Source organism: Pseudopipra pipra, chromosome Z (assembly GCF_036250125.1).
Source record: "Pseudopipra pipra isolate bDixPip1 chromosome Z, bDixPip1.hap1, whole genome shotgun sequence".
In the NCBI taxonomy this organism is placed as follows: Eukaryota; Metazoa; Chordata; class Aves; order Passeriformes; family Pipridae; genus Pseudopipra; species Pseudopipra pipra.
The window spans coordinates 2,942,102-2,962,135 of NC_087581.1; the positions used below are offsets into that span (position 1 = coordinate 2,942,102).

Sequence of the window (20,034 nt, forward strand, 5' to 3'; positions counted from 1 at the left end):
CCAATTTCTTGGAACTAGACTACTCCCATTTTTCACTAATGTCACTGATGTAGGAAACAGGAGTTTGCTATATTTAATACCACAGTGTGAAGATTTAATGGCATTTTAGTGCTTCGTTGTCAGGAAGGCTTGGATGGTATGATTAGAGAAAAGGTACCACTCAGTGGAATGATGCCAGCTGAAGAAATAGGTGTATTTATGTAAAAGTACACTATTAGCAGAGGAGGAAATGAGAGTAAACTAGCTATGAATGACACTCTGAAAAAAAACTTAAAGAATGTGACTCAACTCAGATGTGGCTTTTTGGAGCAGGCAGTCTAGAGGAGTCATGGGGTGAGAAGCCAAACTTGCTCACATGTACTCTTTTTTCCTGTGGTCTTTTGAATTGGGTTGTGGTGAGATTCCCTGACATAACAGACAATTCCAATCCTTGGTCTTATGCTAATTGGCATAAATGTTTTCCTTTTCAGAATTTGTCCTGTTACTCTTTGTTATTACTCTTTGTATTTTTCTAAGTGGCTTCATGTCACTGATGGTATTTGAACTGACAGTAAACTACTCAAAAAGCACCTGAAAACCCAGTTTTGAGCTGTGTCACCTTGTAGCATTATTTGTTGCCTTAATTCTGAACCCTAGAACAATCGAAGTTCACACTGATATATTTTTTCCCTTTTTTTCTCTTTTTTTCTCAGGCTTTGTAATGTTTTAGTTTTGTGGTTGGAAGAAGAGAATTTCCAGAAAGGAGACACATACATTCCCTCTTTACCAAAGCAGTATGATGTACATAGACTTGCTAAAGTCATGCAGAATCAACAGGTAAAGTGCTAATAACCCTGAAAATCTGGGATCCAAAGTTCACTTGTTAAAATGAGTCCTTGAAATCAGTGAGAGACTTGGTGTCACTAGTCTTGAACACACATACAGCAAACTGCCTTCCTTTATATTTGAAGGAGGGCTCAGAAGTAGATTCCTTACATATCTTAATAACAACACAGTCCTTATTCTGTACTGCTCTGTAATTTGCATTCTAAGATAATATTAGAGAATTGTTCAAGTTGGAATTTTAAATAACAAAAGACTGGAAGCCAAAACCTGCTCATGTTGGTAGTCTGTAAAATGTCAGGTTCAAATATAAGTTTGTGAGTGGGAAGTGTATATTATTCTGTCCATCAAGCCTAAAGAATTAGTATAACTAAAAAACCTGTAAGAGGAGAGATTTTGGAAGGGCATTTCCTTATGCTTGCTTTGTTTTTATTCCTCTAGTGTATGTGACTGCTGGAAATGCAGCAGTTAATTATGCCGTGATATTTTAGACTATAGTGGTCTTCATGTTTGCTTTTTAAGAACAGATTTTTAATAATCTGTACCCTTTGTCTCTTATTTGTCAGAAATTATACCGTGTCAGATTTCTTCTCTAAGTGTCACGAATGCTTTTCAGTAGCTTCTGTATATGTGGTAAGAATTCTTCAGGTTAGGCTGTTTTCCCCCTTAATAATAAATTTCTTATGACTTAAAACTACAGGGTCTGTTTTTATGTACTTATTTTAGTTCCACAACTACTAGGATGAATGCACAGTGTATGCTACTGACCAAAATAGGAATGGTAATTTAATTCTTTTGTGGTTCAGGATTTGTGGATGGAGTTTGTCAATGTGGAACTCATACACCATGAGTTTCAGGAAGCTCTAAACCTTTGGCTGCAGGTTCAGCTCGAATCACATACAACCTGTGTTCCTGCAGGGCAGACAGATTTCACCAACCCTTTATCAGGTAAGAGATAAGAATATTATTAATGAAACTGCACCATAAAGGACTTTGAGGGTGTCAAAGCCCTGGTTTCTCTAGGAATTTAATGATGCCCGTGAATGAGGATGTCAGTACAGTTTCTTTTCTCTGGGTACAGTATTTTGCATGAAGTTGTCATGGTTTCCCCACTAAGATTCTCATGTGAGAGGTTAACATGGATGGTTTTGGCTTCAAGTTTGCCACATCACGGAGCAGAGCTAGAGCTTCATGGGTGAGCTCCCCAAAAATTCCTCTGCACAGAGGATGTCCCACACAGGCTGAATTTTCCCGAAGTTTAGGTAGAGACAGCTGCAAGCAAAGGGAAAACCCGCTGTAACTGAAAACAGTGGATTTTTTTGTGTGACTGATTAAAAAAGGAGAGGGAGGGAATAGAAGGAAACTGAAATAGTTTCATAGGCAAATTAGTTTGGACAAAGAAACTGAGTGGGAATCAGCAGGAGGAGAAGGCTGACCTGGGGAGAGGCTGTGCTTTGGGGAGGAACTGGAGCTGACAAGACAAAAGGTGAGAATGAGTTGTAGGGAAAGGAAGATGAATTTAGCTTAGACTGGATCTGGAAGCCTCTGTCAGATGAGAAGAATAAATGGGGTGATATGAGGAAAATAAATGGGGTAATACGAGGAAGGAGGGACTGGTTGGGGGAAACAAGGAAAGCAGTGGGGCTTTTGATCCTAATGTTTGTGTGATGGAGGAGTTGGTAATGAAAATTAGCTGTGTAAAATAGACTTTGAGAAAAATAGGAAGATTAGTTGACTTTTTTTTTTTCCTTTTTAAAAAGAGGAATCCTGAGAAATACTTGTCTGCTGCTGAAAATGTTTCATGCCAAAAAATTAATGCTTTTGTTGAGCTTCCTCTGAAGTTTTCTCATTGACAGAACTTGCTTCTGCTTTCTTTTTGTAGCCAAAGAGAGGATCATAAATAATTTGAAGAAGTTTGATACTCCCAAGCCCCCTCTCCCACTCCAGACAATGAAAGCCCCTGTGCCAGTCATTTCCTCTGCCAGTCTAGTGAGTCAGAAGGAAGCAGTTCAGCTCATGCGTAAGGACCTGAACATCCTGCAGCAACATGCCAAGTAAGTCACAGCTGTGTTCCTTCTGCCTCTCTGGTGTGTCCAGCAGTGTCTGAGCATCATCACAGAATGGTTTGGGAAAGGACCTTAAAGGGCATCCAGTCCCAGTCCCTGCCACAGGCAGGGACACCTTCCACTATCCCAGGTTGCTCCAAGCCCCGTCCAACCTGGCCTTGGACACTTCCAGGGATGGGGCAGCCACAGCTTCTCTGGGCAACCTGTGCCAGGGCCTCACCACCTCATAGCCAGGAATTTTTTCCTAATGATGCCCTTCGCAACAGCCTCATTTGTGGTGTTGGCACAAGACCCATCAGTACTTGATTTCTTATCCTATTTGTTTTCTCTTTCTTCTTGTCTATTGTGTTGTTATTCTACTCCTTCAACTGAGACAAGACTGCACAGGTCTTATCTAATGTCTGAGTTTATATGATCCAGCATCTAACTTCTACATTTCTTTTCTCATTTGGCATACTTTCTGAAATAAAGCCTCCTTTTAGCCTAAATTTCTTGACAATGAGTTACTTAACCCTTTTGCACTAATGTAGTAGTTGCAATATGAAGCACCAGAGCCCCTGAGAAAGAAATCTGATTTCTGGTTCTGTTGGCTTTGTGAGTGAAAGAGACTCTCTGTTTTTAATATTCTTAATCAGAGAATCCAGCTGAATTATTTTCAAACACAGCTGATCAATCCGTAGCTGTTCTTGCCCAGTGTAGTCACTTAATAACGATATTATGAACCAAAAAATTATTAAACCCAAGAGATTGTGTTGAAACAATTCCAACAGCAATTTTAGGTGGGTTTGTGTTTTTTTTTCCCCTGACTGAATCATCCCATGGTTGAGTTTGTTTTATTTTTTTGTTTTATTTTTTTGTGGAAAATTGCATTTTCTACAGAGGATATTCTATTGAGTTTCCTTCCAGGTTGTCATATAAAATAATTCAAAGGAACTCATGCGTACTTGAGTAGTTTTGTTCTTATGAACCTGGTTTTTTTTTATTACTTTGAAGTGCTATTACTTTGAAGTTTTAACTCAATTTAATTTAATAACCTTTTATGTTTTCTAGGAAGGTGTCATGAGCCTTTGTACAGCACGTTAAATTGAGGTTTCATCTCTTGCTTATGAGTTCTTAGCATTACCGTTTTTCAATACAGATTTTGGTAATTTTATTAATAAATGGTTTTCAGAACTGCAGCTCTCTGGGAATCGCAGCATGTTGCTCTCAATAATGAAATACTGGACACGGTGCCTAAGCTGTTTGTGAACAGGGAAGAGCAGATCACCCTCCATTTGGAGTGCCGGGGGACTTCCAATAAGGGCTGTCAAGGAGCAGCTCTGCTCACCATCCAGGTGAGAAACTTGTATCATCCCTTCTGCCTTGGTGCTGCTGGACACAGAGGATGAATGTGATATGTCTGAATCATTTTAAGAACGGTAGCAGCTGATCAAATAAGTCCATGCACCAAATAAGTCCATCTCACCTACCTGAGATACCTCGTATGCAGTGCTCAAAAGGGGCAGATCAACAGCCGAAGGATAAGTTGCTGCATAACTTGTTTTGCTCGTAGCATCCACCTTAAACTGTTTCCCAGTGCATGGATATGGGAATATGCTCACTGACAGGAACAGAAGCATGAAAATGTTTATAGAAATACTCCCATGTTGCTTGGCAAATTAATTTCTTGATCCCCTCTAAGTTTCAGTTCCCGGGGATTAAAAGCCTTCCATGAAAGACATGAATTATATTAGTGTCTGTGATAATTAAGGAGGAACATGACCAAGGATGTGTGCTTGGGCACGATGTGCTAAATCTGATCAAAGCTCTCGACGGGGGAGAACCATCTGTATGCAGAGTCCTCTTACTGGATTCCGCTTCGATTTTACAAATAGGTGTGACACGGAGGAGCTTTAGCAAAAAAAACCCGTGAATTCTGAAGTGAATGTTTGTCTTTTTTTTTTTTTTTTTTTTCACTTAGTTTGAAGGGAAGCACAAAAACGAGGCGGTGAGCCAGCAGCTTCACGCTCTGCGCAAAGAAGTGAGGCAGCTGCAGGCAGAAGCTACGAAGCCGCCTTCCCTGGGCGTTGTGGAAGCAGCAGTGCACGTGGAGAATTTTATAACGTAGGTTGTCCAGACACTGCTTTAGGCAGTGATGTTTTGTGTTTCTCTTCCTGTATGTTAAGAGCTAAAATGTGGAACCTGTTTCGTTGTTTTTTTTCGCTGCGCTTATCAGCTCGAGTCAACAACAGAGCATGAATCCTGGGACTTGTGTGTTTGTGACACAGGCCTCCAAAAGAATAACTCTGTTATCAGGAGGTCATTCAGCCTCAGTAGGCACACAGTAGTGTTTTCTACTTCTGTTTATTGTTCTGTGTATTAGAATAGCCCTCCTAACCCTGCAAAAGTACAGTGGATGATGGCAGGGATGCTGTGTTAAACTTTAGGGAGTGGCAAAGTTGTACCACAAGCTGTCTCAGCCATAGGCTAAACTGTATGTTTTTAATATTTCTCTCTATGGATTTTTGCCTGTTATAGTGCAGGACAGAGTTCTTTAATAGAGAATTATGATTTGAAGTAGTTTTTCAATATGTGAAACAAAATTGTGAAGTGGAATAGGGCTATATAATACCATTTTTCTGGGTGATGTGAATACATGGGGTGGTCCAGGGCCCTCTTCCTCTTGAAGACCTTTCAGAGTTCATCCTAGAGGTCTGGTTTTGCAACTTGGTTCTTCTCGATCTTCCAGATTTCTGCTGGGATTCTCTTAGTGTAGCTGGTTTACTACTGAGTGCACTCCTTCTACAAGTGAAAATATTTGCTCACTATTTCTACGTGTTCATTCTTGACCACTGATCTGAAAAATTCTGTGGATGAACTAGTTCTTGGGATTTACATCTCTGGAGTTGCACGTCCTTCAGATTCTTTAATTCAGACTCAGTGAAGATGGGGGTTTGATCTCAACAAAACATGTACTTGGCAACACTCAAGAAACGATTCTGTTTTAATCCTTTTATTGTTTAGCCTGTGAAGTAAAAGAGGTAATTTTTCTTGCAGTACAAGTGTAGTTGAGATGCCTTAAGAATGTGATGAACACGTGATTAGAGGGAGAAATAATCCTTTGGAACTATACCGTGAAAATCTTTCAGTGATCACTTTCTGACTCTGCTTATGGAGACTTTCTAAGTTTTGGAAGTACCCATTTCAGGCAGCAAAATTACTTGAGCTCAGGGAGCATCAGAAATACCCCTCTCAAGTCCCCATATTGGCAAGAAACCTTTCTTCATTGTCACAGGTTATTCTCCACACGTTGAATTTAATTCGCCTTTTGAATTTAATTTCTTTTAGGGCCTTAATAAATATCTACAAGGTGCAGCCCATGCCTGCAATTAAGAAAGTTGGAATTAGTTTGTTTTTTACGTTGGTGGAATATGTGTGTGATGAAACTCAACGCAACCCTCCCACAAGGCAATTCTTCACGTCCTGCATTGAGATTCTGGGCCAAGTGAGTTTACTTTTGGAATAAAATTTGACTTTTGAATGCCTAATGCTTATTCGAATTGCCTGCTGGTATTGGGGGTCTGACACATTCAGAAGCCTCAAAGTTAACTTCTAAGCTTGTATCCCATTTTCCTTTCAACTAATTGTTATAATATACAGTCTTTAGGAGAGTTGAAGCTTGCATTTAAGCAAAAATAAAAAACTCTTGCTCTGAGGTACCTCCTTAGTGCTAACAAATGCTCACTGTGTTAGCTGAGTGCTGGATTTTTGGGCAGGTAACTGAAGTTTAGGTACTTTCACTTCATAAAAGTGTGTTTCAGCATATACTTTCTAGTTGATGTATATCTTGTCAACCTCAGTATTTAGGCACCTTTGTTCTACAGCCTTGCAGTGTTCTTTGTGTAGAGAATTTGCTGGAAGTTTTCTGGTAGAGAATAAAAGTGCTTTTGGTTGGTGGTAATGTTTTCTGTGGGAAACACATTACTTGGGTTCTCTGAGAAAAAGCTTTGGGTCCAGATATATGTTTTCATCTCTTAGATACAGTTTGTTTCTATATGCAGCTGTCCTTAAGCACCTCTAACAACTGAAGTGCTGAAAAGATCTTCATAGCTGTAGTTCTGTTAAATTTTTCCTGTTATTGAACAGGGCTGGTGAAATCTGGATTAATTTTCTTTTGCTATCCCATCAGAAAAATAGTACTTCTAGGTATTTTTATACAACATATGTGATCACAAGTGCTGTTCTAAAATGAACTAGGGATACATGTTTATTTTGCTTTATGTCTTGTGGAGTAACAGTATTTAGTTGATGTTAATCTGACACAGTCTTTTGTTTTTGAGGAAAGACTTCCCTTTTTATGGAACGACCAAAATTATGCTTGTCTCAACAAAAAAAATCCTTAATAGGTGTATTTTTCAGTCGATTCATGCTGGGCTATTTTTCTCACCATTCCCAATTTTCTCAGGTGTTCATCAGTGGGACCAAGTCAGAGTGCAGACATCTGCTCGAGACCATCCTGCAGAACCGAAGGCTCTGTACCCTCCTTTCTCCTTACTTCACTCCCGTTGCCTCTCCCAGTGAATTTGTGACTTTGTATGAAAAAGTCGTGGCCTTTCTGAGTGAGGACAACAGTGATGTTGTCTTCATGCTGCTGACAAAGGTGAGGTCTAGTTTGTGGGTGTTTTTTTCCCTAAAGACTCTGTTTTTAGGCTAAGGAACAAAGAGGTGCAAAATCTGGTAATGTAAAATAGCATTGACAGGTTCTGTTGAGCTGAATTGCCCATCCCATTGAATGGTATGTGTTGCACTTAAGTTCAAGAGGGGCTGGAGTCAAAAGCAAGTGGCTTAAATATCCTTTTCTAGCACAGATAGTATCAGTATGTGCTTCTCAAGGCTCACTCTTGAAATTAAAGCAGGCTCTCCATGGCTTCTTCTACCTGATATCTCTGCAGAGACATTCATCCAGATAGCCAGTGAATCCCAGGTATCTTAACAATCAAAACAAAACAAAATTTGGGACAGTGTCTTGAGTTTTCCACCTGTGTTTGGCACCCATGTCCTTCCTGCCTGTTTTAAAACATACAGAGTTAGGTCAGGGCAAGTGACGTGCACATCTCTCGTTTCAGGGCTGCGTGATACTGCCTGCCTCCATGGTCAGTGGGGAAATTAGTGTTACACTTGGGCTTTGGTACCAATCTGATTCTCTCCTCATTAGTTACACAGAGACAGGGCTCAACAGCTGGGAGCAGCAGGCAGCCTGTTTTGGGATATCTGTAGCAAGGAGTGATCAGTGTTGTGTCCCTGCTCACGAGAGTCTGAACAGATGGTGAAGAGGCTACGAAAGCTTTTCGCCTCCACCTGAAAATTTATGGACTGTGGAGATCAGTCCAGTGTAATGCTTATGATTGTTTGGCAGTGGTACTGGTGTGCGGAAATTGGGACACATCTTTAGGAATCTGAGCACCCCCACCAAGGGCTGTTTCATAAAGCCAGGGACTTCTGCACTATGCTAAATCATAACCTTTAAAGAGTGTCGCCTTGGTTTGGAGTCAGGGATAACGAGGTGAAAATTCATTAGGTTTTTCTTAAATATATAAAAACTTAGGGATTTTTCCCCAATAATTTCTCCCTTCTCCTGAAGGTCTTGAGGCTGTTAAAGCTTCTGCTTACAAATGCTTCCTGTCCTCTGCTCTAGTTTGACCTCGTGCAGTGGTTAAGCCTGGCTAAGCCACCCCTTGCTGAGCGTACCAAGCTTCTGGAGTCTATTCACTTGGCTCTCAATGCATGTGGCCTAGAACCTGAAGAAGACATTTTGATGCCATTTAATATCTTCTGCAAGCATTGGACTAACCTTCTCCAGTATCAGTTCCCTGACCACTACAGTGATTTCCTAAGGCTGTTCGTGCAAAGTGAGTACCTGAGTTGATGCATACTAAGCCCTTTGTGCAGAACCCTTCTGGTTTAAAATATGAACTGCATGCAGTAGAGTTAAGTAGCAACAAATACAGAATGATTTAAACTTTTTAAATTTTCTATATGTATTTCTGTGTGCATGCTGTGTGGTGTGATTTTATTAGAGGTATTGTAGCTCTACTAGAAAGAAACACCCCTCTGCAGGTCAAAGCACATGCAGCAGTGACAACAGATCTTTAAGCCCATATAACAGGAGAAGGATGGAGGTGAGTCTTCTATTAATGGAAGCACCTATTAATTATGATAAAGCCTGTGTAGAATCCTTGTTCTTGAGCACCCTTCAGTGTCAAACTGAGAACTGGAATTATGGAGACATGGAACTAATACTGAAATCTGCTGGAAATGTCCTGGTTGACATTAGGTGCCATCCGTAATCTGAGGTGCCTCTCCAATGAGAACACAAGTACTTCCTTTTGTCAAACCACATGTGCTGAGGCAGCAGCTGTCTCTTAATGAGTGTTTGTAGCCAGAGATGTATGAAGTGCCTGGGAAACTCTCTAGGAAGAGAGCATGTAGATGCCAAAAAGAACTGTTAAATTAATTGTGTTTGCAAATTAGAGACATCTCTCACCCTTAAATTTGGGATTTTCAAATTCATGCCTTACCTAATTCTTTTTTTTTTTTTTTGTGGTAGTAGGGAGCTCTAATTTCAACCGTTTTTTGACTCTTCTGGAGAAAGGGACCACTATCTTTCTGGTTTTCACAAATGCATTCCCTTGTCTTTCTCCTTAAGGCTCATCAGAGCAGCTCCTAAGCCCTGACTGTTGGAAGGCATCACTTCAAGCTTTGGGGTGTGATTCACCAGTGGCTGAGCAGGGAAGCTTCAGGAAGAGTGATTCTACTGAAACTCCTGCATTGAGGGATGCTGGAAAAACTCTGCTCTCCACAGAACAGGTGGGTGGTTGGTTTATTGTGTTCTTCAGCTGAAACAGATGCCCTCCAGTGACAAATAACACTGCTGTGCAGCCTTTCTGTAGCTGATTAATAGTTTCCTGCCTTTTAACAGGTTAGAGAGACAATAGAATGGCTTTCCACATCCTTCTGCAAACTCCGACTGGCTTCAGTGGACTTCAGGACTTTTGGCCTGTTTTCAAAGTGGAGTCCTTATGTGGCTGAAGTGAATGTGTTCCTGGAGTATCTTGTTAAACGACTTATTGACAGTGAAGTTGATAATTTATCCCAAGAACCTGTGGGCAGCAGCACAATTCTAGCAGGTAACGTGTCTTAAAAAGCAAATTACTTAAGAACAGACACTCAGTTTTTCCAATTTCCTCTGTTAAAGGCAATTTAAATATACAGTAAGATCTTCTTATTTTGCATTGTGGAGTGATGAGAACATTAAAATACAGATGGGAAATTTTGATGATACTCTCCGGCCGTTTGGACTTTATGCTTTAAAATTTTAAAGAAAGCTTTTTTTAATTTGAGCTTGCTTTAAAATTATTTTATGAAGAGATTTTACTTTCTTCAAGAAAAATACAGTCTTTTGCACTGAGCAGAGGTTTGGGAAGGAGACACTACTGAATTTGGTGTGGTTTTGATTTGGAGAAAAATCACCTAAACACATTAGGTTTAAAGTGTGAGTCATCCTTACCTCCACATTCTCTGATGTGTTATTAAAGTGATACTAATAGAACATCTAAAAAATGCAAAATGCTTATGATTGTTGTTAAAACAACCATGTTGTTAAACAGAGTTACTAGTAAGCATATTGTGTTTTAAAGTTTTATTTGACCAAACGAACTGATTGAATGGTTGGACTCAATGATCTTGGAGGTCTTTTCCAACCCTAATTATTCTGTCATTCTATAAATGTTAGAATAAGCAAAGGACTTTGTATTTAAATTTGGAAAAGTGTAATATATCCACTGCTGTTGATTTGAAGAAAAAAAGCAGCTTTTGTTTTGTTTCCTTCTAGCCCTGCAGTCTTTGTATTCAATCATTGCTGGACTCTTTAAGCCATGGATACTGGTCTTGGATAAGGAAGATGCAAGGTATATATTGCACTTTAAAATTAAATGAATTTTTGGCTAAAGTAAGGACTTTAGCCCTGTAAGAATGGCTTTCGTTATTACGTGGTTTTTAATCATTCATGACTGTCTTATGACCTTCCATTTAAATAGCTCTTACTTGTCTCATATCCTTAATAATTATGGAACTAATTCATGACTTACCTCAGATTTTCCAAGGCTTGGATTGAATAATTATCTTAGTAATTATTATTACAAGAAATATCTTGTAATAATAGTACGACCAGAGCTTGATGATGACCAAGTAAGTATTGCATTCTGTTCTGAAAACACTGGAACTTGAATTTTGGATTGCTTTTCTTAACTTCCATAATATCACAAAAGAAAGCCAAATACAGCCCCAAATGTCAGTGGTATGTCAAGAAACTTCAGGCTAAATCAGTCCTATGAGGATCTGCTGCCTTGTGTATCTCTGTCTTCACATGAACAATTATTTGTACTGTTATATGTTTAAATTTTGCTTTCTTTCAAAACTAAAACCTTTTTTTTGATTTGTGAGTGCACCTTCAGCACTTATATTAGAAGGTTGACTGCAGGTGGTATGTGATGTCATTGAGAAATTCCAGTCTTTTGGTTTTAAATTCTATTTTGAAACATCAAGTTATTTCTGTTTACTCAGTGTTATCGTGACTCTTCACTGGGTTATTGAATATGCATCTCTTCTAAGGAAGAAGAATTCGGTCCTAAAGAATTGAGTTTGAGAAATCTGCCGATACTTGTGCTGTACTGACTTTCTGTGCTTTAGAATATTTAAATTGCTGAAATGTTTATGGTCAGGGCACTGAAATTTGTGTTGCTGCCCTTGTGCTTCTTTTCAGTAACCAGCCCTGCTACCCCTGGCTGGAGAGTGACACCCCTGTAGCCTCCACTGTGGTCTCTTTGTTTACAAATTGCATCAAGCTTTTGCACGAGAGCTTTAAAGGTGGGTGAAAAGCTGTTTTAGTGAAGGGGCACCTTCTGTTTTACCAGAGTAAAAAAAAGGTTTTTGATTGAGATGCAGGACGGGAGGGGATTTTACTCAAGATGACCACTGCAGTCATATCAGGAGCCCTTACTTGTTTCATCCTTAAGAGGCACCTTTTTTATCTTGGCAAGGGTAGATAATGTGATTGATAGATGCATGTTGGTCAGATAACAAATTTAATGTAAAGGAAAGCCAGACAGAGTGACCTGTCATGAGAAGTGCATGAATTCTTTCCAGGTCTGTGTGTTGTTCCCAAACAACATATGCAGTAGCATGTCACCATGACCAATACATGTTCTTCAATAGCTAGTTTGGGGAGTAGTTTAATCTCCAGGATTGATCATTTTGAGCCCCTATTTAGCATTGCTTGTTGTGCTTAATGGGTACTTAGACATAGGAAAAATTAATTTCACAATACCCCTTAACAACTTTTAGGGATGAACTAGATTCAAACTTACGTGTTATTTTTAATTATTTATTTTTACAGGATAATTGTGTTTTTATAAAATTTGAGATGCATAAGATATTCTTAAAAAAAAAGCAAAATGTCCCAACATTAAAGCAGTTCAGTTCCACATTGCAGGAGTATTTTATAACTTCAATTTATTGTCCACCAACTGTTCAAAAGGGCAGGTCAGGGCGTGCAATCATAAGCCTCCCCACTTGTTGATTATGAGAAAAAAAAATCTAAAAGTTTAATATGACTTCTTTTTTTTGGATAACTGCAGTTTAGTGTAACTTACAAGTTTTTTAATCTCCAAAATTAGACTTTCTTTTGAAATCCAACTTTCCCTGAATTTTTTTTTCTGTTGTTAATTCAGATATTTTCTTTGGTTCTAGAAAAGCTGTTGCCAAGCCATCATGGGGCTCTCTGGTTACATCTCATGCATTACTGTGAGTGTTGCACAGCCCCCAAAATGCCAGAGTTTATTCTCTATGCCTTCCACACTGAGTTCAAAAGGCTTCCATGGAAGGAAATGCATCCAGACCAGATGCTTATGGAAGAGTTCTTCAAAGTGAGTACCTGGCATCTGTTGAATTAAGTTCATAGTCAGTGTTGCCCTTGAAAATAACTGGAGAGCTGGAGACAGTTCTTTTAGCAAGTAGGCTTTTAAAGTTTGTAGCAATCACAGCTGCTTGTTTTGTGGTGGATTTTTGTGAAGAGGTGTATTTGAGTCTTAGACAAAATTGTGGGAAGCTGTAAAGCTGCCAGTGTTTGTAATCTGCTGTTGCTCTATCTGAATGTCTCATTTATTACACATATATTTAATATGGATTTAGTAAGATTTAATATATTTTACTAATGCCATGGTTTTTTCCACTTCCAAGTTGTCTGAGACAACATAAAGCTGACCTAAAATGCTGCTGAGGATTTATAGTTGACTGAGGAACTGAAAAATGTGAAAGTATTAATAACTTACTTCATTTTATGCACCTATCTTTTTTCCTTTCTCCTTCTTAGATTGAAAGGGGCAGTCCCAAGAGTTGTTTCTTATTCTTGGGTTATGTTCTATGTGAGATAAACTGGGTCAGTGTCCTCTCTGATGCCTGGAATCCCAACCCTCAGCCTCAGACTCACAACATGATTGTCTGTTTGCTGTATATGATGGTCCTGTTGGCAAAGGAGGAACAACTTATTGGTGAAGAGGTAATTTTTAGAAATGTTCATACCCATCAATCTTAAAAGAAAAATAATCCTTCACTAAGAAGGACATAGGATGGGACTCCTTTCTCACTTGCAAAAGGATTAACTGAAGTGGGTTTTGCATATGTAAAATACCCAATATAGTATTCCAGAGGTGGCCAAGAGTAATTCCATACTGAGGCCTTTTGTATAACTTGTGTGAAAAAGAAGAGCTGGTGTCCATTTTAAGAAACTTCTTAGGTTCTGTAATCCAATAGCGTTGGAAGGAGTAAGCAAATTAATACAGGCAGTTTCCCTGGAGTTATAAAATGGCAGTCTGGCTTTTGGAAGGAACAAATATGTTAATTTCATTAGGGCAATATTATATATACCTTAAGGGGAAGCTTCTTCTGACAGCCTGAATGAAAAGAGTGTAGGAGCAGCTCTCACTGTGCCTGGATCACCTTCTGGGGGGGCTCACTGAGTCACATTTATTCTGTCACAAGGCCAGTCATGTAAACCTCACGCGTGCCTTGCTTCTTTTTCTGAGTGGCAAACATGACTGTGTGGAGGGATGGTAAGGAATCATCCATCTGTGGAAAGTTTAGGGCTGGATCTGAGTCTTACTATGAGTGTTCCGGATGTTTTCCAACCTGATCAACAGTACTGGTGACACTTGAGGTGGGTTGAGCACAGCTCAGCAGTGGGATTAGTCCCTGTGAGGTTTGGAGCAGCTCTTGATCCCAGTGTAGTTCTTTTTGTAGCTTTCTAAAAGGAAAATACGTGTCTGCTGAAACATGTTTTCTCAAGGGTGAGAGCTGTTCAGCCCTTACTCAGAACTGCTCTTGCAAACGTTTATTTCTTACCATAAAATGCTCCATGTGATGTGATGACAAATCACAATGATGTAATAGCATCTTGAAGACCAGGGATGTCTTTAAGAAGCTTGGCACTGTCTGCATCTGATGAGTTACTGGGGGACAGAGTACTTCATCTGTTGAATCTGAGGATGAGTTTTCTGATTCCCTTACTCCGCAGGGGGATTGGATCATCTCTGATTTCTCAGTGCCTTTCCCATTTACGGTTGCATTCCAATGTTTCTGAATTGTAATAGGATAGAGAATCTCAGTGGGCATTAGGTGGAACTTTCCAAATCCTACCCTTGCTAAGAGCTCTGGGTAAATCTAGCTCAGTCTCATCCAGTCCATTGCTTCTGGAGGGCTCTTCCAGAGGGACTGGATCGTCTGCAGGAAGTCCCATTTCACGTCTGTTAGCTTGCTTCCACTTCCAACATCTTCTGTTTTCCTCTGAGGCACTGAGAGATGCTGCATCAAGATGTCACCAGCAGCCTTTGACCATCATTGTATTTCAGTTTAGGAAAGTTACCAGAGTTCATGTGCTTTGACCTGAATGTATTTGCTTATCAGAAGCTTCTCAAGCTTCAGAAGATACCTGTTTGCACATGGTGTGAGTCAGCCTCAGGAATTCTCTCCTACCCTCCAGCAGTGTGTTAAAATGACACACTGCCAGGAAGTTTTTGCCTCCCAGAAAGCTCCTGTGACACCTTGACCTAAATCTCAGACTTTCTCAGCCCTGTGTTCCCAGGCACGAGCAACTTAAGTACATGTTGTACCAGTGTCATGTCCTCGTTGAAATAGTCTAATTTGGGTTAGTTCTGGGTTGTCAGCACAGCTCCAGTATTTGTTTATTCTAAAACATGTAGAATCATAGAATCATAGGATAGAGTGTAGAATGTCCTGAGTTGGAAGGGACCCACATGGATCATTGAGTCCAACCCCTGGCCCTGCCCAGGATACCCCAGCAATCCCCCCCTGACCCTGAGAGTGTTATCCAAACACTCTGGCAGCCTTGGGGCCGTGACCATTGCCCTGGGGGGCCTATTCAGTGCCCCACCACTCTCTGGGGGAAGAACCTTTTCCTGATATCCAGCCTAAACCATCCCTGACACAGCTCCAGCCACTCAGTGTTTCTCAGTGTCCATGGGGACCATTTTTTACTGCAGGTGTTTAAGAACAGGTGATAGCTGCTTGTGGACAGAGAGATGTTTCCATCTACAGACTTTCACTGCCTGTGTGAGCTGGGGGTACCGAAGGCTGCTGTGCTGTTCAGGATGCTATTTCTGAGAATATGCACTTGGGAAGTCCCTCAGGTTGGTAGATGACTCACTGAATGGAAAATTAAGGGACCCCATTTCTACTGCGAACTTAGACCAACCTGGTTTCTTATATAATATTTTAATGTCTCTTTTAAATCTGTTCAGAAGTGCATTTAACTCGCAGGGTCTCCATTCTTTCTTGCTGTCTTTACATGTTTACATGTTAAATTTTAGTGTTTCTCCCTGACTTCTGTGCTGCAGCAGCCTGAATGCTAGAGATGACATGCATGTGTTAGCTTACTGCTTGAATAAGGACTTGCTTTTCAGTCAGACTCCCATTGGTCATCTATCTCCGTGGGGGTTCTGCTCCATCGCTTTCAAATTCTGGAGCAGGGGCTTCTTTCCAATGTTGAGTACTGTGAGTATTAATTTAAAACTGCAAAGAAGGTGTCGCTTAGACTGATGTCTTTAAATCTTCAGGAATCACCACTCATAAATCTTCTTGGACAGACCAGCTCTCTTCCTTGGCAGCTTGTGGGCATTTCATCTTATCAAAGCATCATCAGCTACTGCAACAGTCACTACCCTCCCTCTGTTATCCTTGCTAAGGATGCTGCAGCTGAACTGATCGTGAAGCTCCTGAAAATCTCGGCAGGCTTTGGGGCATCTTCGGATAGTCACATCCACCTCGTGAGTTGGACTGGTCTTGCAGTGTCTCTGAGCTGTTCGTGGCTGTTCTTTGCAATGTTCTGGTTGTGTGTATTATGGAAAGTGTTCTAGGCACGATGGTTTTTTTTTGTTTTTTCTAATGGACTTCAATTCTGTTGAACAGGACGCGACACTGAAGTGCCGAGCGTACATTTGCCAGGTGGTTCAGTTCCTCAGCACCCTGGAGCAAAGTGGAAAGATCACCCTTGCAGTTTTGGAGCAGGAAATGGCCAAGCTGCTGGATGATGTAGTCATCTTTAATCCCCCAGGTTTGTGTTGTAGAATCAGCCAGTTGCTTCAAGGCTGCCAAGATCCTGTACTCTGCTGCATGGATTGATGAACGTCTGTGACTGTGTAATTACTTGCATTACTATAATGTCTCCTAATATACCACCTATATATACATGTCACCAAAGCAATTATGTTGCTCTGTTGATGTGTATATATAAGTGGTATATTAGCACACAGCAAAAATATGAATTACCCCATAGACCTATCAAGAGTGACACAATCAACAATTAAAACAGGGCTTGTGTTGTGAGTGAAACAGGCTGATGTCCAGGAGCTTGAGGGATTTTCTTTGTTGTCTTTTTTTTAAATTTAACTTAATTTAAATTTATTTATTTATTAATTTTTATTTTACTTGTTCATTTACATCTATTTTAAAAGGAAGAATGGCAGAAATATATTCTCTTGGTCCTGAGAGATTAGGAGTAATGGGTACAAACTGAAAGAGAGGAAATTTAGGCCAGATATTGGGAAGCAATTCCTACTTTTAGAGTGGTGAGCTACTGGAACAGGTTGCCCAGGGAGGTTTTGGATGCTCCAGCCCTGTCAGTGTTCGAGGCCATGTTAGATAAGGCTTTGAGCAACCTGGTCTAGTGGATGCTGTCTCTGCCCATGATAGGGGGGTTAGGACTAGATGAAGTTTAAGGTCCCTTCCAACCCTTAACATTCCATCATTCTATGATTGGGCTCTCAGAAGTGGTTCTAAATTGTAGAATTGGGAAAACCTGAGAGTACTGAAGTATGAGAGTTACACTGATGTGCACTAGTGGTATGATGTACCCACACACAGAGGATTTATATCGATCTGATTGTTAGCACTAGTCCCATCCCAAGGTTCCTCTATGAAGCTGTAACTTGAGGTGGAATCAGTTGTCTCACTGTAGTCCACAGAAATGCTTGTCAGCAGTTGTGTGGGTCACGGGCAGGAAGAGACACAAGTGTGCTGGCAAGCAGGAACGAGCCACAGGGTTTTCCCAGTGTCTACAGAAGGTGTCCAGTGGTGAAGCTGAATTTGGGTTCCAGTGTCGATTTACTGATGTGGTTCTCTGCTCTCTGACCTCCAGACATGGACCTGCAGACGCGCCACCTGGCCCTCAGCAGTCTCTTCACGGAAACGTTGATGATGCTGAATAATTCCAGCATCACCACGGCCGAGTCTCTCCGGGGGACCCTACGGAGGTGGATAGAAGGCAAAGTGCACGGACTGCTGGCCATGCCTCTGCTCACAGCGGCCTGCCAGAGCCTGGCCTCGGTGCGGCACATGGCCGAGACCACAGAGGCCTGTATCACTGCTTACTTCAGTGAGGGTAGGGGCCTTCTCTGCTTGTCTCAGGAGCTTGGGCCACCCTTGGATACCACTGAACACACATCGTCTGGAATCATGGAATGGTTTGTGTTGGAAGGGACCTTAAAGATCGTCTTGTTCCAACCGCTCTGCCGTGGGTAGGGATGAGGGGGGAATGACACACTTCACACTGACCCAGGGGAGGGTTAGAGGGTTATTGTGAAGGAATTCTCCCCTGTGAGGGTGGAGAGGCCCTGACACTGGTTGCCCAGAGAAGCTCTGGCTGCCCCATCCCTGGGAATGTCCACGACCAGGTTGGACGGAGCTTGGAGCAACCTGGGATAGTGGAAGGTGTCCCTGCCCATGGCAGGGCAGTGGAACAAGATGGTCTTTAAGGTCCTTTCCAACCCCAAACCATTCTGGGATTCTGTGATTGAGATTTGGGGTTTACAACTGCTCTGTGTGTTTTCTTAAGAATTATACCTGTCTGTCTGAAAACTGATTTGCTTTTTGTAGTGTTGCCATTTTTACAGCTAAAGGGGAGGACTTCTTAAAAAAGGAGTCATTCCAAGAGAACAGAAGACATTTGTGCCCTCCTGCAGTGTTCTGTAGGCTAATTTAAGAAAAAAAATTCCTGTTTGGTAAAAATCTGAAATTCTGTGGTGGGGGTGGTTTTCTCACCTTAACCTCAAGGAGATGCCCTTTGATAGTGGAGTTTTTCTTTTCTCTCCACCAGAGTTTCATGACATGCTGATTACCTGGAAAACAACTAAACCAGCCCAGATTCTGTAAACAGTAGCCCTAGTTCTTAGGTTTTACTACGTGCTGCTTTTTCACACTTTTTGTTCTTTCCTTCTGTTTTCTTCATAGATTCTCCTCACCACCAGGATTTAGGCTGGGGCCCTATACTTGCCTCCCTCCAAGTTCCTGAGCTAACCATGGAAGAATTCCTGCAGGAGTGTCTGTCTTTAGGAAGCTACTTGACCCTGTATGTTTACCTGCTGCAATGCCTGAACACTGACCAAACTCTTACCAATGAAATGAAGATCCTGCTGACCATCAGCAAATGGCTGGAGCAGGTGTACCCCAGGTACAAAACTTGGAGCTTCTGAACGTGCCTTGACTTTTAGATCAAGTTTATTTGTACTTGTATAGCTGAGATAATCAGGTGTCTCGGTTAATTAGGTTAATTTCAACAGGCTGCTGGATGAAATGGCATGTCCTTTTTTATCCAGTAATTAAGAGTTTGTCCTTCTGCAGTACCAACACTAATAGCTGTGATGGTTAAACAGAAGAAGGAATTTAATTTTTTAGAACACTAGTGAGTTTCAGTCATTTTTTAATCAGAGAAGCTCGATTTCAGTGACAGGATTTGTGCTCAGTTAAAATGACTCGAAGCAAACCCTGAATCACTCAGGGTTCCACTTTCCAGCATGTCCACTAGGTGGGATGAGTTACGTGCTAAATATTCAGTCTGGCATTCTGGGAGACCTGGTGTTCCAAGCTGCTCCATGGGGCCTGATCAACAGCTCTCAACCAAATCTGGAGCCAATGGGTCTGGTGAAGTGCCCAGAGTCAGGGACCTGAATGCTGTAAAACAACGTCCAAGATGACTGGGTTCTGGGGGGAAAGGAGGCATAGCCCTGGGGTCAAAATAAAAATCCTCAAAAGTATGTAACAGCTGTATTTAGAGTTGCTGCTGAAATTGCCAGGATTTAGCAAACACGATGAATATCTTTCCATATTAATGTTGATTATGTTCATATTTTCTGTGAAAGAATGATTTGGAAAAATTTGTGTTCTCACTGTTTCTTGAAATTCAAAAAGCATTCTCTCACTGTGGTAGGTGCTGTAGTAATTTGATTGCCAGAGTGTGAAAGAGGCAGCAAAGCCACCACACAGAGCAGATAAAACGTTGCTCTGAACATCAGAGCTGAGATTGCCTGGGATGGGAAATGACTGGGTGGGGTAATATGAGGATAGTCTGATGCAGGAAACTCGTGCTGATGCTTTATGTGGAAAGTCTGAGGCTGTTAACTTAAGCTGCAAACTGTTTTGGGAAAGATTAAAAATATCATAGGGGGAACTTCACTTTGTGCTTTACTCAACAAAAACATTCAATGTTTCCTTTTTTTCAAAGATCATATTAAAAGTCTAAATTGTTGTGGAAACAACAGCT

At 40.9% G+C, this 20,034-nt stretch overlaps 1 protein-coding gene across 2 annotated transcripts in view; it reads left to right on the top strand.

Annotated features, from left to right (window-relative positions):
- Window positions 1–20,034, top strand: part of EPG5 (ectopic P-granules 5 autophagy tethering factor) — a 58,037-nt gene that overhangs the window by 33,138 nt on the left and 4,865 nt on the right. For both annotated transcript variants that reach the window (XM_064642591.1, XM_064642592.1), the window contains exons 24-41: window positions 693–816; window positions 1,629–1,770; window positions 2,705–2,876; window positions 4,060–4,222; window positions 4,849–4,991; window positions 6,216–6,372; window positions 7,333–7,527; window positions 8,563–8,776; window positions 9,574–9,734; window positions 9,847–10,054; window positions 10,759–10,834; window positions 11,689–11,792; window positions 12,675–12,850; window positions 13,297–13,482; window positions 16,055–16,264; window positions 16,407–16,551; window positions 17,635–17,877; window positions 18,726–18,945. In XM_064642591.1, the coding sequence (XP_064498661.1) occupies window positions 693–816; window positions 1,629–1,770; window positions 2,705–2,876; window positions 4,060–4,222; window positions 4,849–4,991; window positions 6,216–6,372; window positions 7,333–7,527; window positions 8,563–8,776; window positions 9,574–9,734; window positions 9,847–10,054; window positions 10,759–10,834; window positions 11,689–11,792; window positions 12,675–12,850; window positions 13,297–13,482; window positions 16,055–16,264; window positions 16,407–16,551; window positions 17,635–17,877; window positions 18,726–18,945 (3,039 nt within the window). The remainder of the gene's footprint in view (window positions 1–692; window positions 817–1,628; window positions 1,771–2,704; window positions 2,877–4,059; window positions 4,223–4,848; window positions 4,992–6,215; window positions 6,373–7,332; window positions 7,528–8,562; window positions 8,777–9,573; window positions 9,735–9,846; window positions 10,055–10,758; window positions 10,835–11,688; window positions 11,793–12,674; window positions 12,851–13,296; window positions 13,483–16,054; window positions 16,265–16,406; window positions 16,552–17,634; window positions 17,878–18,725; window positions 18,946–20,034) is intronic.